The sequence below is a fragment of the Condylura cristata genome, unplaced genomic scaffold, assembly GCF_000260355.1.
Source record: "Condylura cristata isolate star-nosed mole 26May11 unplaced genomic scaffold, ConCri1.0 scaffold00020, whole genome shotgun sequence".
Taxonomy (NCBI): Eukaryota; Metazoa; Chordata; class Mammalia; order Eulipotyphla; family Talpidae; genus Condylura; species Condylura cristata.
In genome coordinates, this window is record NW_004567121.1 from 643,310 (window position 1) to 659,250 (window position 15,941).

The 15,941-nt window shown below is 40.9% G+C and overlaps 1 protein-coding gene across 1 annotated transcript; it reads left to right on the top strand.

Moving 5' to 3' along the window:
- Window positions 1-3,492: 3,492 nt before the first annotated feature.
- On the top strand, window positions 3,493-10,360 carry IL1B (interleukin 1, beta). Its single transcript, XM_004686099.2, has 7 exons — window positions 3,493-3,562; window positions 4,491-4,549; window positions 4,990-5,041; window positions 6,447-6,651; window positions 7,477-7,632; window positions 8,832-8,962; window positions 9,696-10,360. The coding sequence occupies exons 2-7, from the start codon at window positions 4,506-4,508 to the stop codon at window positions 9,906-9,908; spliced, it is 801 nt and encodes a 266-aa protein (XP_004686156.1). The 5' UTR covers window positions 3,493-3,562; window positions 4,491-4,505; the 3' UTR covers window positions 9,909-10,360.
- Window positions 10,361-15,941: the final 5,581 nt, after the last annotated feature.

Sequence of the window (15,941 nt, forward strand, 5' to 3'; positions counted from 1 at the left end):
AGGGCTGCAAATGAGCTATAATGTGTGTGTGTGTGTGTGTGTGTGCGCGTGTGTGTATGCCAAATCTGGTGGGGAAGCTCCCATTTCTAGACCCCTTGCATCTTTTATGAACTGGTCATTCATTCATTCTATAAACATGAAGCTACACTGTGCCCATAACCTGGGCTGGCTCTCTACTGGTTAAACAACATTGGTGCATTTTATACACTAACAACAAAACATCTAAAAAGGAAAATATTTTACAATCTAATTCAAAGCATAAGAAATACAGCATTAAATAACAAATAGCATTAAAGTAATAAAATTATTAGGGAATTTAACTAAGAAAATGAAAGACATATATACTGAAAATTACAAGACATTGAAAGAAATTAAAGAAGACAGAAACAACTGGAAAGCAATCCTGTACTTTTGGATCAGAATAATTAATATTGTTAAAATGTCCATACTACCCGAGCCATCAATAGACATAATGCAATCTCTAACAAAATCCCTTACTTTGTAGAAATATGAAATTTTCATATGCGAAATATGAAATTTCACAGAAATATAAAAAATGATAATTCCTATGGAACCACAAAAGACCCCAAATAGCCAAAGCAATCCTGAGAACAGAGATTAAAGATGGAGGCATTCTACTTCATGATTTCAAACTAAACTATAAATCTATAGTAATCAAAATAATATGCTAAAATCATAAAAAGATAAATAGACCTATAGAACAGAACCAGGAACCTAGAAATAAACTCATACATACACAGTTGACTAATAGTTGAGAACAGTATCAAGACTAATCAATGGAGAAAAGGTAATCTAAATAAATAGTGTTGGGGAAACTGAGTATTCACATACAAAAGACTAAAATTAGACCATTAGACCCCTATCTTACACCACCCACACAACCTAACTTAATCTGAATCAAAGACATATATGCAAGACCTGAAACTTAGCTCCCACAGAAGAATAGGGAAAAAGCTCCTTCACATTGGTCTTGACAACAATCTTTTTGGATACAAGACCAAAAGCAAGGGCAATAACAGAAAAATAAACAAGTGGAACTACATCAAGCTAAGTAATTTCTGCACAGTAAAAGAAATAATAAACAGAATAAAAAAGTAACTAATAGAAGAAAATATTTGCTAACTATATATTAGATAAAGGATTTATATCCAAAATATATAAGGAACTCAATAACAAGATAATAATAAAAATAATCTAAATTTTAAAGGGGCAGAGACATTTCTCTAAGGAACCATCCAAGTGGCCAACAGGTACATGAAAAGTTCCCAACATCACTAATCACTGGGAAAATTTAAATCAAACCATGAAGAGATAACACCTCATACCTCAACAAAAACATAACAAATTTTGGTGAGCTGTAGAAAAAAAGGAACACTACTGTGTGGTTTATGGGCAAACTGATGCAACCATTATGGGAAAGTAGTATGGAGGTTGCTCAAAAACTCAAAGGATAGAAATAACATATGATCCAGGACTTCTACTTACCTATAACCAACTATTAAATCACTATGTCAAAAGGTATTGTCACTCCCAGATACACTGCAGCTTTACCCAGAATGGCCAATACACAGAAACAACTTAATTGTCCATCAACAGAATGAATTAAGATAATATGTGTGTATGGATATACATACATATTATATATTATATATATTGTTGAGCCACAAAAAAAAAAGAAAAGAAAGAAAGAAGAAACCCCTTCCATTGCAACATGGGTGGACTTTGAGAGCATTATTCTAAGTGAAATAAGTCAGAGAAAGAAAAATAAATGCTGTAGGGCCCTCCCTGGTGGCGCAGCAGGCTAAAGCACAGCACTAAGAAGCTAAAGCCACTTCAGCATGAGTCCCATGCCCACCCAGGAGGTGATCCACATGGTGTGGCAGACTTCTCCTGACCTACCCTCTGCTCCTCTCAACAGTGTACTTCATCAATTTGCCTATTCTGCTCCCCACTCTGTCTCCGGTGAATCCTCTCACCACCCCTGCACCTCTGACCTGTACCCCAGTTCTGTATGCATAAATAAATCTTAAAAAAAAATAAATAAATGCTGTATGATCTCATTTACATGTGGGACCTTAAAAAAAAAAAAAAGGACCTAGTAGAAGAATCTTAAAAAAAACTCATAGAGATAGAACTAAATGATGATTGTCAAGGGCCTAGGGCCTGGAGGAAATAGGGAGATATTGGTCAAATATACAAATCTCCAATTATAAGATGAGTAAGTTCTGGAAATGGTGACTATCATTAGGTATACCGTATCTGCATGCTAAGAGTAAATCTTGAATGCTCATGTCACATGCATATATATCAGGAAATTCTACAGATATTCTATTTAAATAATTATGTGAGATAAAGAGTATTATGTTAACTAGTCTCGTTGTGTAATCATTTTGCAAGATATACATACAGCAAATCATTGTGCTACATACTTCAACTTACACAATGCTATATGTGAATTATATCCCAGTAAAGCTGGAGAATAAAATAAAATCTAATGACCATTAGAGTTAAGAAGGCATATAGTCTCAGTTGGAGATTAAACAATATTCCAGTTTTCATAATTAACAGAAAATTTCTTTTAGGTAAAACGGATCTTCTCTGCATTTTAAAAAGTGATTTAAACCCTGAAAACTTGATTCATTCACTACCTTCTCAAATACATTCACTTTCTAGGCCTGTTCCACTGTTGGTCAAACACTGGTAGGGATCCACAGGTGATTTAATGGAGGGTAACAAAAATGTGTAAATATCACAAAAAATGTCCCCCAAATTTAATATTTGTTTAAAAAACTTTTTAAAAGAAGTGATAGAGATTCACATGCAATTAGCTAGGGTACCAGGATCTGGTCTGAAAACGTTGAATAAACTTGTCTTCAAAATTCTCCTACAGAAGTCTGGCCCCTGGACAACTTATTTCCTCTGTCCCATATAAGGGGTGTCAAATGTTCCCCAGTGGCTCCTGTCATTGACCCAGGTCTGGATAGAGGACACAGAATACAAAGGTCACTGTCACTCCATTATGTCCATGTATCCAGCACCAGCTCCATGTCCATGTCCTCCATAATCTAAGGGAGGGTCCCGAAATTTCAGTACCAGGTGAGAGGACATGGATGTATGTCCTGAGCATTCTCTCCTTTGTCCAGAGACCCTAAATTAAAACTTTTTTCTAACCTAGGAAAATCCCATATTTTAATATTGCCACCATCTGAATAATCTTCATCAGTAATATATTTGCCTGATGACACACTTGCAGAAATGTGTCATACTTCGCTACACTTGTCTTTCCATGAATTGGAGAATAATTCAGTTTATTCTCTCCCTGAAGATACCATCAATCTTTTTATGTTTTGTTTTTTTTAAAAAAAAAAAAAAACAAAATGGTTTAGAAATCATTTACCCAAAGAGGAACTTTCTCAGCTCTCTACTTCTGCTTTTGAAGGCTATAAAACAGTGAAAGAGAAATTCATTCACAGCCAGCATCTCCTCACGGCACAACAGCCAACTCTGGGATACCACTCTCCAGCCCGTCTCCATCGCTAAGGTAGAGTTTTCTTTTCTTTTTTTCTTAGCAACCCTCTATTCTTTTTTCTTTTTTAGTATCATTCTTCATTTTGTGCAATCAACTGTGTGCCATCACTATAGTCCCATGCACTCTTCTCACCCCAGTTTTGATCCTATTCCCTTCTCCACCTCCGTAAAATGTCTCTGGTTTATAGTTGTTTGTTGTTTTTCATTTTTAATTATTACAGTTGCTTTTTTTTCTGATCCCTTACACTCCTGCCATGTGTGAAACCATCTGGTATTTTTCTATTTCTTTCTGCCTTATGTCACTGAGCATGATCCCTTCTAGCTCCATCCATGTTCCTGCAAAGGCATGAGTTTATCTTTTTATTTGCTGAGTAATATTCCATTGTGTATATGTACATCTTTTTAATCCAGGATAGGTGGGGCAGGGGTGGGGCATGACAGCCTGAACTCAGCTCCAGGCATGTCACAGAAAGGACAGCAGGGCGGAGCTGCAGCTGGCTTGAACAAGTAGGGGTACCCTGAAGTAACAGACAGCACAGCACCTGGTTATAACCAGAAGACAACGGCAGAGCTAACATGGAGTTTTTAACTAACTCTTCCTCATTACTAGGTCCTAAGGGAGTCTGTCTCTCTCTCTCTTTCCTCCCCTCACCCCTCTGCCTGATGCTGACATTTTGGGCTAAACTCCCAAATATACTTGTGAAATAGTCTAACAGCTGAGAAATCAGTGTCAAACCCTCTGCTCCTATCCAATACACTGCTGTTTGGGGTTGATTTAGCAGGTGCTAAATCAAAAGATGCTGCTTTCATACACTCGCTCACTCTTTCAAAGATTTTTGAATGCATACCCTGAATTAGCTTATGAGGAAAACTTATAGAAGATGGCCATCCTTTTGGGAACTGACATGGCAGTTCTCACTGATTTTCTCCTCTTTACACAGGTTTCTGAAACAGCCATGGCAGCAGTACCTGAGCTTTCCAATGAAATGGATTACTACAGGTCAGTGGGGAAACTGAGGACCAGTAATGTGAGCAGAGCTCCCCTTTGGAAACCAAAGTTGTCCCCCTAAAGTGCCTCTTGCAGTGGCAAGTAGGGCTTCAAGTTAACCTGGCTTGAGGACTGATGTCCCACTATCAGCAGCCTTGAGACCCAGAGGACACCCAGATATACCACAGGGAAATACAGACTTAAAGTTAATCAAATTTAAACTGAATGCTGGGCTAGAAGTTAGGTCTCAGGATCCACCAGGAAGCACTGTCCCTGCCTCCTATACTGCTCCATGCATATCACCAGGAACTTGCTGGCTGCTGGCAGCTTCAACGGATGTGCTGTGTGCACTTTCCTACTAACTTCCTTCTAAGGAAGACTTCTTGCAGAGAAGGAAACATAAACTTGTCTAGGAGACTCAACTGAAAAAATCTCTATTTTTTTTTTAATAGCAACAGTGAGAATGACCTGTTCTTCGAGGCCAATAGCCCAAAACAGATGAAGGTAAGACCCCAGTCTTCACTCTCACTGGGAATGACTCAATGGAAAGGGTTCTGAGCCCCTTTGTTCCCAGAGTATTTTGCAATCAGATAACTTTCATCTCATCCAGTGAGGCAGACACAGGCCACACTGCGTGCTCAGCAGGCCACTTTGCAGCTCCTGCACCACCACACTCTCTCATTGCGCCTTGCTGAGGTGGCCATGTCTGCAGAAGGCAAGGGCAACTGACTGTGGTGATGTCTACTGCCTCCTGTTAGGAAGACAGACAAGACTTCAGTACAAATTTGATTCTCCTTTTAGGAGAGGAGTTCAGGCTATGCTAATCACTTGAGTCAAACTCTGAGACCAGAAGAAATGACCTTGACAATAAGCTTATGTCTTTATGCCCCCTTTATGGATACAAGAATTTTTGGCTCCCAGGGCTGGAGATTTTAACAAGATGCAGACAATGTAAACAAAATACTGATTGGAATGAAAATCATTCAATTGCAATGTGACCTTGCATAAGTCATCTCACCCCTCTGGCCTCCTCTGAAAGATAACAGGGCTTGAACTAAATGAGCTGAGATCCTTGCATACTGCCAGTGTAGTTCCAAGACACTGGTAGTGAAAGCTAAGTTTATCCCAGAACATGAGTGTCTGACTGACTGCCCTCTGGAGGGTCACACTGACTCCCAACTGTCCCTTTTCTTCTGTATGATGCCTGCTAGCTTCTGGCACAGACACCATCCCAGGTAGGACCATTATACAGAATAGTGCCATTCCACCCCATTGCTGTGGGACTGTCTTTCTGGCCTCTCCCCCATTATCTCTTCCAACTGTAAGTGTCTCTTATCTGGGGTCTCTGCTCTGGGTAGAAACTTGTCTCCCAGATGATTATCATGAATCCAGCTAACCCTAGTTAAGCTTTAATTCATTTTCTATAAGCAATGAGAAAGTGGGAACATATTTCACAAGTAGCACCCACTTTTACAGTATTTGTAGAATGCTTATGAGATAGCATTCTCAAAAAAAATCCAAATTTCTATAAAATAGTTGAAAATGTGTTGAATGTACATAGATGCATGAAGATGTTAGAGGATTACGACACAAAAAGTTATAAAGTGTAAGAAGGTGTAAGATCAGTTAGGTGGAGCAGTGTAAAAAAAGATAAGCTAGGTAGAACTAGGACTTATTCTAAAAGAAAATCAACTATGCCATCAGAAAGCCCACATTCTGGTGTAGGATGTGCCTCTAACTTGCCACGCGCCCTTGGAGAAGCCACTTATGCTTTCTGAGCTTCTAAGAGACAAGATTTCCTCTGTAGAAACTCAGTGCTCTCGAAAATTCTTTCCACCTCTCTGAGCTCCAAATGGGGGTTATCTGAGCCAACCACCTCAACACACTCACTTTCTTGGTCTCTCCACAGCACTGCTTCCAAGACCCAGACCTCATTTCTCAGGAAGATGATGGCATCCAGCTCCAAGTCTCCCACAGGTTCTACAACAAGAAGTTCAGGCAGGTGGTGTCGATCATTGTGACTATGGAGAAGCTGCGGAACATGCTCGTTCCTGACTCACTGACCTTCCAGGATGGCAACCTCCGGAGCCTCTTTTCCTTCATCTTTGAGGAAGGTACTTTGTGAGAGCTGAGGCAGAGAGGCCATCTTTGCGGGCTTCCTTCCCAGAGTTCACAACCCAACAGTCAACTAAACTCAGGTGTGCCAAAGCCTTTTAAAAATAGAAGACCCCCAAAGTAAGGGTCAGATAAAGACAATTAGCCCTTGAAAGTCGACTGTAGAACTGAAGCATCCAGAGGGCAAGGGAGCTAGGGAGGATAGCAGACTAGAGGGGTGGGTTGTGGGTGATTTGGTAGTGGGTGCTTTATGATAATTGTATCTGAAAGGGGGATCATTCACTCCCAAAATACCTGCAATAATGTAAGCCAATGTTACCCAATAATCAATCAATGTAGAAGACTCAGACAAGAGGAAAGTAATTATTTCTTCTTATTATTATTATCATTATTATTATTATTATTATTATTATTGGGGTAACACTGGTTCACCATGTTGTTTGTGCTCTAGAAGTATATTGGCAGTGGTAGCTAACTCACTACTCATATTTGCAAACCACTCAATCATTCTCAGAGTGCTTTCACTTACATTATCTCCTGCAACTCACAATGTCCCCACTGGGTGGGTGTCCTCACCATTGTGTATTTTTACATTAGTAGCTGTATTAATGATCCACAGCAAACAATAGAACTGAAACTTGAATCCATACCATATTGCATAAGGTTCAATATCTCACACATCCAATGTCCTCTCCACCAATGTCACAATCGGACGATGCTGGGCATGCTCAGATGTCCTTTTGGAAATAGAATTCTGTTGCCTCACATCATCGGTGGGTCCTTCTGATTTCCTACACAAACAGCCTATGTGCTTCACATTTCAGAACCCATCATCTGGGTTGATGACAATTTTGAGTGTGACGCACCCCCAAGATGGCTGAACTGCAGGCTCCAGGACATAGAACAGAAGAGCCTGGTGCTGTCTGATGCGTGTCAGCTGTACGCACTCCACCTTACAGGAGAGTCTCTGAACCGGCAAGGTAAGGGGGGCATCCTGATTCCTTTCTTGGCAGCTTGCTTTACATTTTCAATGAAGTGGAACATCAAGGAAATGATCATATAGAGTATATAATAAAGAACACATATGCTTTGTCATTTATTCTAGCAATGATGCAGACTCGTTCTCTTAGCACATTCATTTTTAGCAGAAGAGGGGACTTTTAGAATTGGCTGCTCAAGCATACCCAGGACCATTGTCATGCCAGGTCATTGAAAGCTAGTGCAGTGTCAGTGCTTCCAGAGAACGGGGGGCATTTGATGGGCATGCCCTAACTGCCTGTGGGTTCTTTCTTCCTGTTATTGAGGTTGCAACTTGAATGGTGAAGAGATAATGTGTCCATCTTCATTCCTAACATTGCCCTTTTGCCCCTAACATCCTTCCCTCTCAGTACCAGATAATTCCATATGGGGAAATTTTACTGACAAGCAGGAACTTATATCTCCCTATTGTAACTGGCAAATGTTTCCAGTCTGGGAAGCCCATTCATTGTGGGGATCTGCCTGGCACTTTGCCATTGTGGTTGAAGCCTGTGTACAGGGTTCCCACCCAGGGAGCAGCTGAAAGGAGCAGCCTGATCTCTCCCAAGACTACTGCCCTCAAAACGCAGCATCCATGGGGCGAAGCTTCCTGTCCTCAGCCAGGACAGATGTGTCTTTAGAACTGTTATAAATATGGTATTGGGGCCTTCAAGTGAGACAGCTTTGATTAAGATGAAAACGAGTGTTTCTTTAGAGACACTTTCCCCAGCTAAGCCTCTCCTCTCCCAAGTTCTTCCCACTTGCTGCTCTAAGCTGCAGAAACAGATCTGATACCTGATTTATTTATGGTCCCACTTTATCGCTTTCCTTGCTTTATACATTGATCTGTGCATCACCTGCCAGTGACATGACGACTTCCTTGCTTCCTTCACTATTCAAAAATTAGGATGTCCTAATGCTCCACTGCCACTGCAATGAGACACTGAGAACCCCTAGACTTTCTGTGGGGACACTCATAATCAACCAACAGACCCTGATGTTATTTATGAGAAGCTAAGTTGTCCTGCCAGTTAGGTCATAGGATCACAGTGTAGTCCCTGCAGGGGATGCCACAGTGTGTGGGCCCTGGGCTCAGGGTCCAGTTGGGCCAACCCTTCACTGCTGTGTGTCCCTGACCACAAGGCCCCTCTTCCTTCTCCAGTGGTGTTCTGCATGAGCTATGTGCAAGGAGAAGAAACTGATGACAAGATACCCGTGGCCTTGGGCCTCAAGGATAAGAATATGTACCTGTCATGTGTGATGAAAGACGGAAAGCCCACCCTGCAGCTGGAGGTGAGTGAATAGCAGGGACTGAGGGCCCTTCTCAGACTCCTCCGCAGTACCCCTAGTCATCACTCACTTCTAAGACAAATGCCTCCCCACCTCTCTGAGTCAGGGAGCAGACCTACTTGACAATTGTGTACAATTGTAAATAAATTGAATGAAATTGTTAAATGCATGCAACTTTCACTGCCACCACAGAAAATTAAATTACTTTGCTGAAGCTCCTACATCCTGCCATTGTTACCACCTCCAACACATTATGCAACATGTGGGTTGGAAAAGTTGTAGATTTTTAGGGTGTTCCATGGATAGATCACACTTTGAAGAATGTACCCATTCAAGAGACCTGTCACCTGTCATTCTCTCCACTCACTGCCCAAAAATCCTCCCCCAACTACCAGTGTACCCAGCAAAAGTCTCGTTCCCAAGCTGATGTCAATTCTCTCCAGGGTCATAAGGAAAAACACAGCAAAAACCCTTAGAAAATGTGCACTCCTAGAAGGTTTAACCTAACTTTCATTTTTCAAAAAAAAAAAATTGCTTTCTAGCATCCTATATTAAGTCACAGAGAAAGTACAAATTACTTCAGCTTCCTTACAGAAAGCTGGGTCACAACAACAACTCAGGAGTCTGGCCCCTCATCCTGTTCATCAGTTTCCTCTCCAGCTGACCCAAGAACATCTTTCCCAGAGTGTCTTTTGTCCCTTTCCTCACAAAAATTCTTACTTCTGTTTTGCTGCAGGTGGTAGACCCCAAAAGCTACCCAAAGAGGAAGATGGAAGAAAGATTTGTCTTCAATAAAACAGCAGTCAAGGAGCATTTTGAATTTGAGTCTGCCCAGTTCCCTAACTGGTACATCAGCACCTCTCAAGCAGAACAAATGCCCCTCTTTCTAGGCAATACCAGAGGTAACCAGGATATAACTGACTTCTCCATGGAAATTCTCTCTCCTTAAAGAAACAAACAGAGAGTTTCCATGTGCAGAATGACTCATGGGGCTCCATATGAAGATGGCTGTAGGCTGAACATGTCCAATCAGTGCCCAGCCGGCATCCCTGGACACCAGGGATGAAGAAAGCCCCCTTACTCCCAGGCCAATCTCAGACACCCCCACCTCTGCTGAGCCAAGCTGCTCTTGCTTCTCCTACTCACGCTAAGTCAGCCAGGCAGGAACCGCTGCACATGAGATGCAAAGAAACCCTCTGTCTTTTGTTCCCTGTTTCTGGGACCACTTAACTATTTATTTATTTATTTATGGAGGGGTTAGTCTATTTAATTTAACTCAATAGGCAGCAGTGTCTGTGAAAGAACCCAGTCTTCACTGTCTATGAATTCAACTTTATTTGGACTAGTGTGTCATCTTTATATCTTTATTTCACCAAGACTGAAAACTGATAAACTCAGATAATGATTGTATTGCTTTAATAATTCTGAAATAAATTTCACTGAAAAAAAAAATACTTCTGCCTGGTGAGTGACTTTTCTTGGACATGCCATCAAAGAGTAAATGTAAGTGGGCCTATGAGGGTTCTCCTTGGAGAACTTGAAGTTGATTCCGCTGGAAGCTACAAATAACCTCCTCCATATCCATGACCTGTAAAAACATTCTCTCCAGCCCTCTCCACTTCTGTTTTCCAACAAAAAGGTATTTCGTGCACAAGTTTCATCTGAAAATCAAGATCAGTTAAGTAGTAGTAGTAGTAGTAGTAGAAGTAGTATAGTAGTAGTAGTCGTCATCATTATAGGAACTAATAAAGATTAGTAGTAAGAGCTATTAATTTCTCTATTCATTTATTCAACATGTATTAAACAAACACTCTGAATTAAGGGCCGATAATATAGAAAAAGAGAAAGGTAAAATGTTCCTAGATATATGCAAGGAAAAATAATCAGTAGAGGCAGGATAAAATAGGAAAGGAGCAGCCATGGGGGAGTGACAGACCTTCTATGAAGGACAAAGCATCAAGGAGGGTGAAATGTGACATGTGAGTCAGGTATAAAACACTAAGCAGGGGCCCATCTAGTGGTGCGAAGGGTTAGGACACAGCATTGAAAGCAGCCACAGCCACTTCAATGCAAGTTCGATCCCCAACCCCAGAGATGACCCACATGGCACAGCAGACCTCTCCTGACCCGCCTGCTGCTCCCCTCAGCAGTGTACTTAGTCGCTCTGCCTGCCTATTCTGCTCCCCACTTTGTCTCTGGTGAATCTTCTCACCGCCCCTGCACCTCTGGCCTGTATCCCAGTTCTGTATACATAAATAAATCTTATTTTTTTTTTTAAGGAAAAAAAAGACTTTTGGCCCTCCCTGGTGGCGCAGCGGGTTTAAGCACAGCACTGAGAATCTAAAGCCTCTTCCGCATGAGTTCGATTCCCGCCTGTCCCAGAGATGCCCACATGGCGTGGCAGACCTCTCCCGACCCACCCGCTGCTCCCCGCAGCAGTGTACTTCGTCGATTGCCTGTTCTACCCCCCACCCTGTCTCTGGTGAAGCCTCTCACCGCCCCTGAGCCTCTGGCCTGTACCCCAGTTCTGTATGCACAAATAAATAAATCTTTGAAAAAAAAAGACTTTAAAAAAAGAAAGGAACAGCGTTGTATGTTGGTAGGCGGATAAGTATGAACCAAGTATGCACAAGAGTACAAGAAAGAATATGCAAGAAGTCAATTTCCAAGATTGCAGAAGTCATTAGAAGCAAAGTCAAAATATCCGTAGCTTGCATCTCAAGCAAAGGAATCATTTGCTTAATATATAATGGTGTCCCTCAAAATATGAGAAAATAATAAGAACAAAAATCCAACAAAACAAAGTATTAGCAGGTTATATACAAAACCAGAAATACCATTAGATCTTAGACAAAGTAAAATATGCTCAATGTTACAAAAAGGAAGGTTGATATAACAGCATTTTGAGATACCAATTTTCTCCCATCAGATGAGCCAAAAAGCTTAACATACTCTGTTGGGAAGACTGTGGGGGAAACCTCCATTTTTAAACACTACAGGCAGGAATAAAAATTGTTACAACTCCCATAGAGAAAATTTTGATAGCAACTATAAAAATGACAAATGCACATCCCCTTTGACAAAGCATTTTTACTTCTGGAAATTTATCCTAGAGATGGATATATATACACCATCTGTGTGAAATACCACATGATCCAAATTATTCACTACACATAACTTGTAATAACAAAAGACTGGAAATACCTCAGGTGTCTGTCAGTAGGAAACAGGGTAATTGAATGATGGAACAGCCAGATAATGGAACACTATGCAGCTATAAAACAAAATGAGAAAGCATCCTAACCAATACAGAATCTTTCCAGCACACGCTGATAACTTCAAAAGAGGAAGAGGTTAACAATGTTCCATAGTGCACTTCTATGGAACAAAGGCCAAAAAAGGGCAACCCTCCTGGTGGTGCAACGGGTTGAAGCGCAGCGCTACGAAACTTACTGCAGCTGCTTCAGCATGACTTCCATCCCCACCCAGGGAGGTGACCCACATGGCATGGAAGACTTCTCCTGTCTCCTCACTGCTTCCCTCAGCAGTGCACTTTGTCAATCTGCCTGTTCTGCTCCCGAATCTGTCTCTGGTGAAGCCTCTCACCACCTCTGCACCTCAGGCCTGTACCTCAGTTCTGTATGTATAAATAAATCAATCTTTAAAAAAATAAAATAAAATACAACTAGATCCGAGATAAATCACAGCAAACATTTAAAAAAAAAAAAAGGCCAGAAAAAATAATAAGGCAATGCTTTCCAATGTGCATGTATTTGATTTGGAAAAGTCTAAAAGATACATTAACAAAATAGTTAACTTCTTTTTTAAAGTGGCTAGAAGAGACTGGCGAATAAGATACAAGGGGACAAGTATAAGTGCAAGACATTTCTTTAGATAATTTTTACATAGTTTTGATGCTTGAATAACATGAATATATTACCCATCCAAAAAAAAAAAAAAAACAACACTGCTTTTATCTTCAAAAAAAGGAAAAAAGCATAAACTTATTTGGGGGGAAATGAGTGTTGAAATGTGCCTGTCCTCAGTGGCTCACTTCAACTCCCTCTTCTCCTCCTCCTCTTCTCGAAACTGGAGCACAGGATATGCGCCTAACAGACCCCCTCTCCCAGCTGCTTCTCGTCTAAACATAGTGGACAGGCTGTGATGGGCACTGAGGAAGCACCCAAGTGGCTCCCACTCTGCCACACATCATATTCATGTTGATGTGATATGTTAAGCTTGAAAGTATGTTACTGATCTTCCTATATTTCTTTGCAACAATGTGTTTTTCTATTTTCTTATGCAATCATAATGTTAATTTCTTCATTCACAGAGACTGAATCATCATCACACTTTTAGTTATTACCTAATTCATCAAAATGTTACATAAACATTATATTATGAAAGGTTACTTTTATTAGCAATGTATCTGGATGAAAATTATTGTTTGCATAAATATATGCATATATATTTATATATTACTCATAATAGAATGAGAATTCAGCATCAATCCTATTTTTATTTTGGTATCTTAAATGTAAGCTCTGGAAGAACCCATTATATAATGAAAGGAATTCTATCAAACCAATGTCATTTGGTTCCTTGAAATCCTTCTGAGTTACTTGCCAATATCACACTGTCATCTATCAACAACTTAATTAATTAACATTAACAACTTAATGACTAATCAACAACTTAGTTAGGTTCTCTTTCCTTTGGAAGTAAAGAAATGGAAACCACCAGATACATAAGCCTCTCAAGTCCTTCTCTGTACAAGCAGATATTCCCTTTGTCCCAAGTCCCCAGAGGCCTGATACCACAGGGCAATGGGACATCCTAAGATTAATGTGTGGAAAACCAATCTTCTGTCTTTGATTTTAAACAATTTTATTATAAATTGTCTGAAGAAGATCATTTTGGATTGAAATTATGAAGTGAACTATTAATTTCATAAAACTGAATATCAAGTCATTCTCTAGTTTTAAGAAATTTTCATTGTTTCTTTAAATACTTTCTGTTCTTTACTTCTTCTCTGTTCCAATGACACATAAATTGTTTCTCTTAATGGTGTTACATAAGTTCCATAAGTCTTTCTTCATTGCTTTCATTCTTTTTTCAATTCACTCCTCTGACTGGATAATTTCAAATGATTGGTTTTCAAATTCACTGATGCTTTACTCTGCTTGGTCCAGTCTGTTGTTGAAACTTTCCACCGAATTCTTCAGACAGTCATAGTACAATCACACATCTCTTAACAGCAAGAATACATTCTGAAAAGTATGTTATTAGGCAATTGCATTATTGTGCAAACATCATACAGCTAGAGGTAAATTTAGCCCCATTGTTGGGTTCAGCTTTTTCCCCCCAACTTAAAAATAGCCTTCTTGCTTTGGTCATGAATGTCAGGGGTGCTAACAAGAAAACCTGGTCTTCAACACAAATCATTAAAAGTTTCTCCATATTTGATAGGGTCCCTTCTTGAGTTTTTGTTAGTTTCACTGCTTTCAGTGAACCAGACCCATTAGCAGCATTTGTTCTTGCTCTTCAAGATCATGCTGTGCTGGACTGGAACAAACCTGAATGTTGAAGAATAGCCATCACTAACGTTCTATCTCTTTGCTGAACTTCTCACTTTGCTCTATATTACTTTCCTGGTTTTGTTAAATTGTGTGTATATCCTTGTTGCTATCTAAGCGCCTTCCAGATAATTTTTTTTAATCCTTTGTCAGGCAATTATCACATTTCCATTTGTGTAAGGTCAGTTACAAGAGGTTTCCTTTGGTGTTGGTATGCTTTTCTAATTCCTTATAATCCCTGAGCTTTGTAAATATCTGCATATTTGAAGATGCAGTCACCTCTTGAAGACTTCAGGGACTCATTTATAAGTAAGGGAAGAGCGTCACCTGTGACTGGGAGCTTGTTAGAAGATGCTGCAACCCCAGGTCTAGAGGCAGGAACTAAATGCAGGGCTACACAGATACGCGTGACAGAGGCCACGGGCAGCTACACCCTCTGGTGGGGGCCAGAGACAGCAGCAGTGACGTGGGCCAGCTGCTGGTGCACTGGAAGTCACAAGGGCCTGAGTGCTGGCATGTAACCCTGTGGCCTGCTCAGAGTCTCCTCAGGAACACAGGCATGGTAGTAGAGGCTGATGAAGGGCATCGGGCAGGTGCAGAACTAGTGGGTCTAGCTACGGATGAGCCTGGTGGCATAGGCCGCTGCAGGAGACAAGCCTAACCTGAGCTCCCAGCAGCTGCAGCGCCCTGGCTGTGAGTGTGCACTCCTGTGGCTCTGAGGTCTTCCCACAGAGCTGTACCAAGCAATGAAAACCAGTAACAAGGGTCAGAATGGGGTACGCAGGTACACAGCTGGGGGAGTGGGGAGAAACAGCTGCAAGTGATCCCAGTGACTGAAAAAAGAGACAAATTCAGTTCCATAAAAAGCTGTTAAGGCAGTGGCTGTCAGTGTGGGATTGCAGTCAGCCCTGCTACATGGCTAATACTGGCAGTCCCTGCTTTCCTTCCTTTTTTTCCCTTGCTCTTAGCCATCTCTCTACATCTAGCTTTGTTGTCCTCCACATGGGACGAGACAGAAATAGGCCTCATGCAGTGCCCCAAAAAGTGAGGGGTCTAGTAGGTGATCTGGCTTTCCCTTTCCAAGGGAGAACTCTAACTGGGGAGATCCTTCTTGACTCAATTAGTAATGTCAACCTGGAGGACAGGCTTTTTCAGGAAGGATGATACTGTTCTTTCTTCCCTTGTTGTGCACTTACTCTCCACTGTGCTGCTGAAATTTCTTGAATGGACCGCCAGGTCCTACCAGAGTTCTTTTGTCCATGAATAGCCATATTATCACTGAATCTCTGTGGGAGGACAGAGGCTGGGCTCTCCCATTTTACCATTTTGGTGACATCACTTCAATGATCCATTTTTATTATTTTAATTTTGGCGTTATGCCTCCATATGTGTGCCTGTTCTAATTT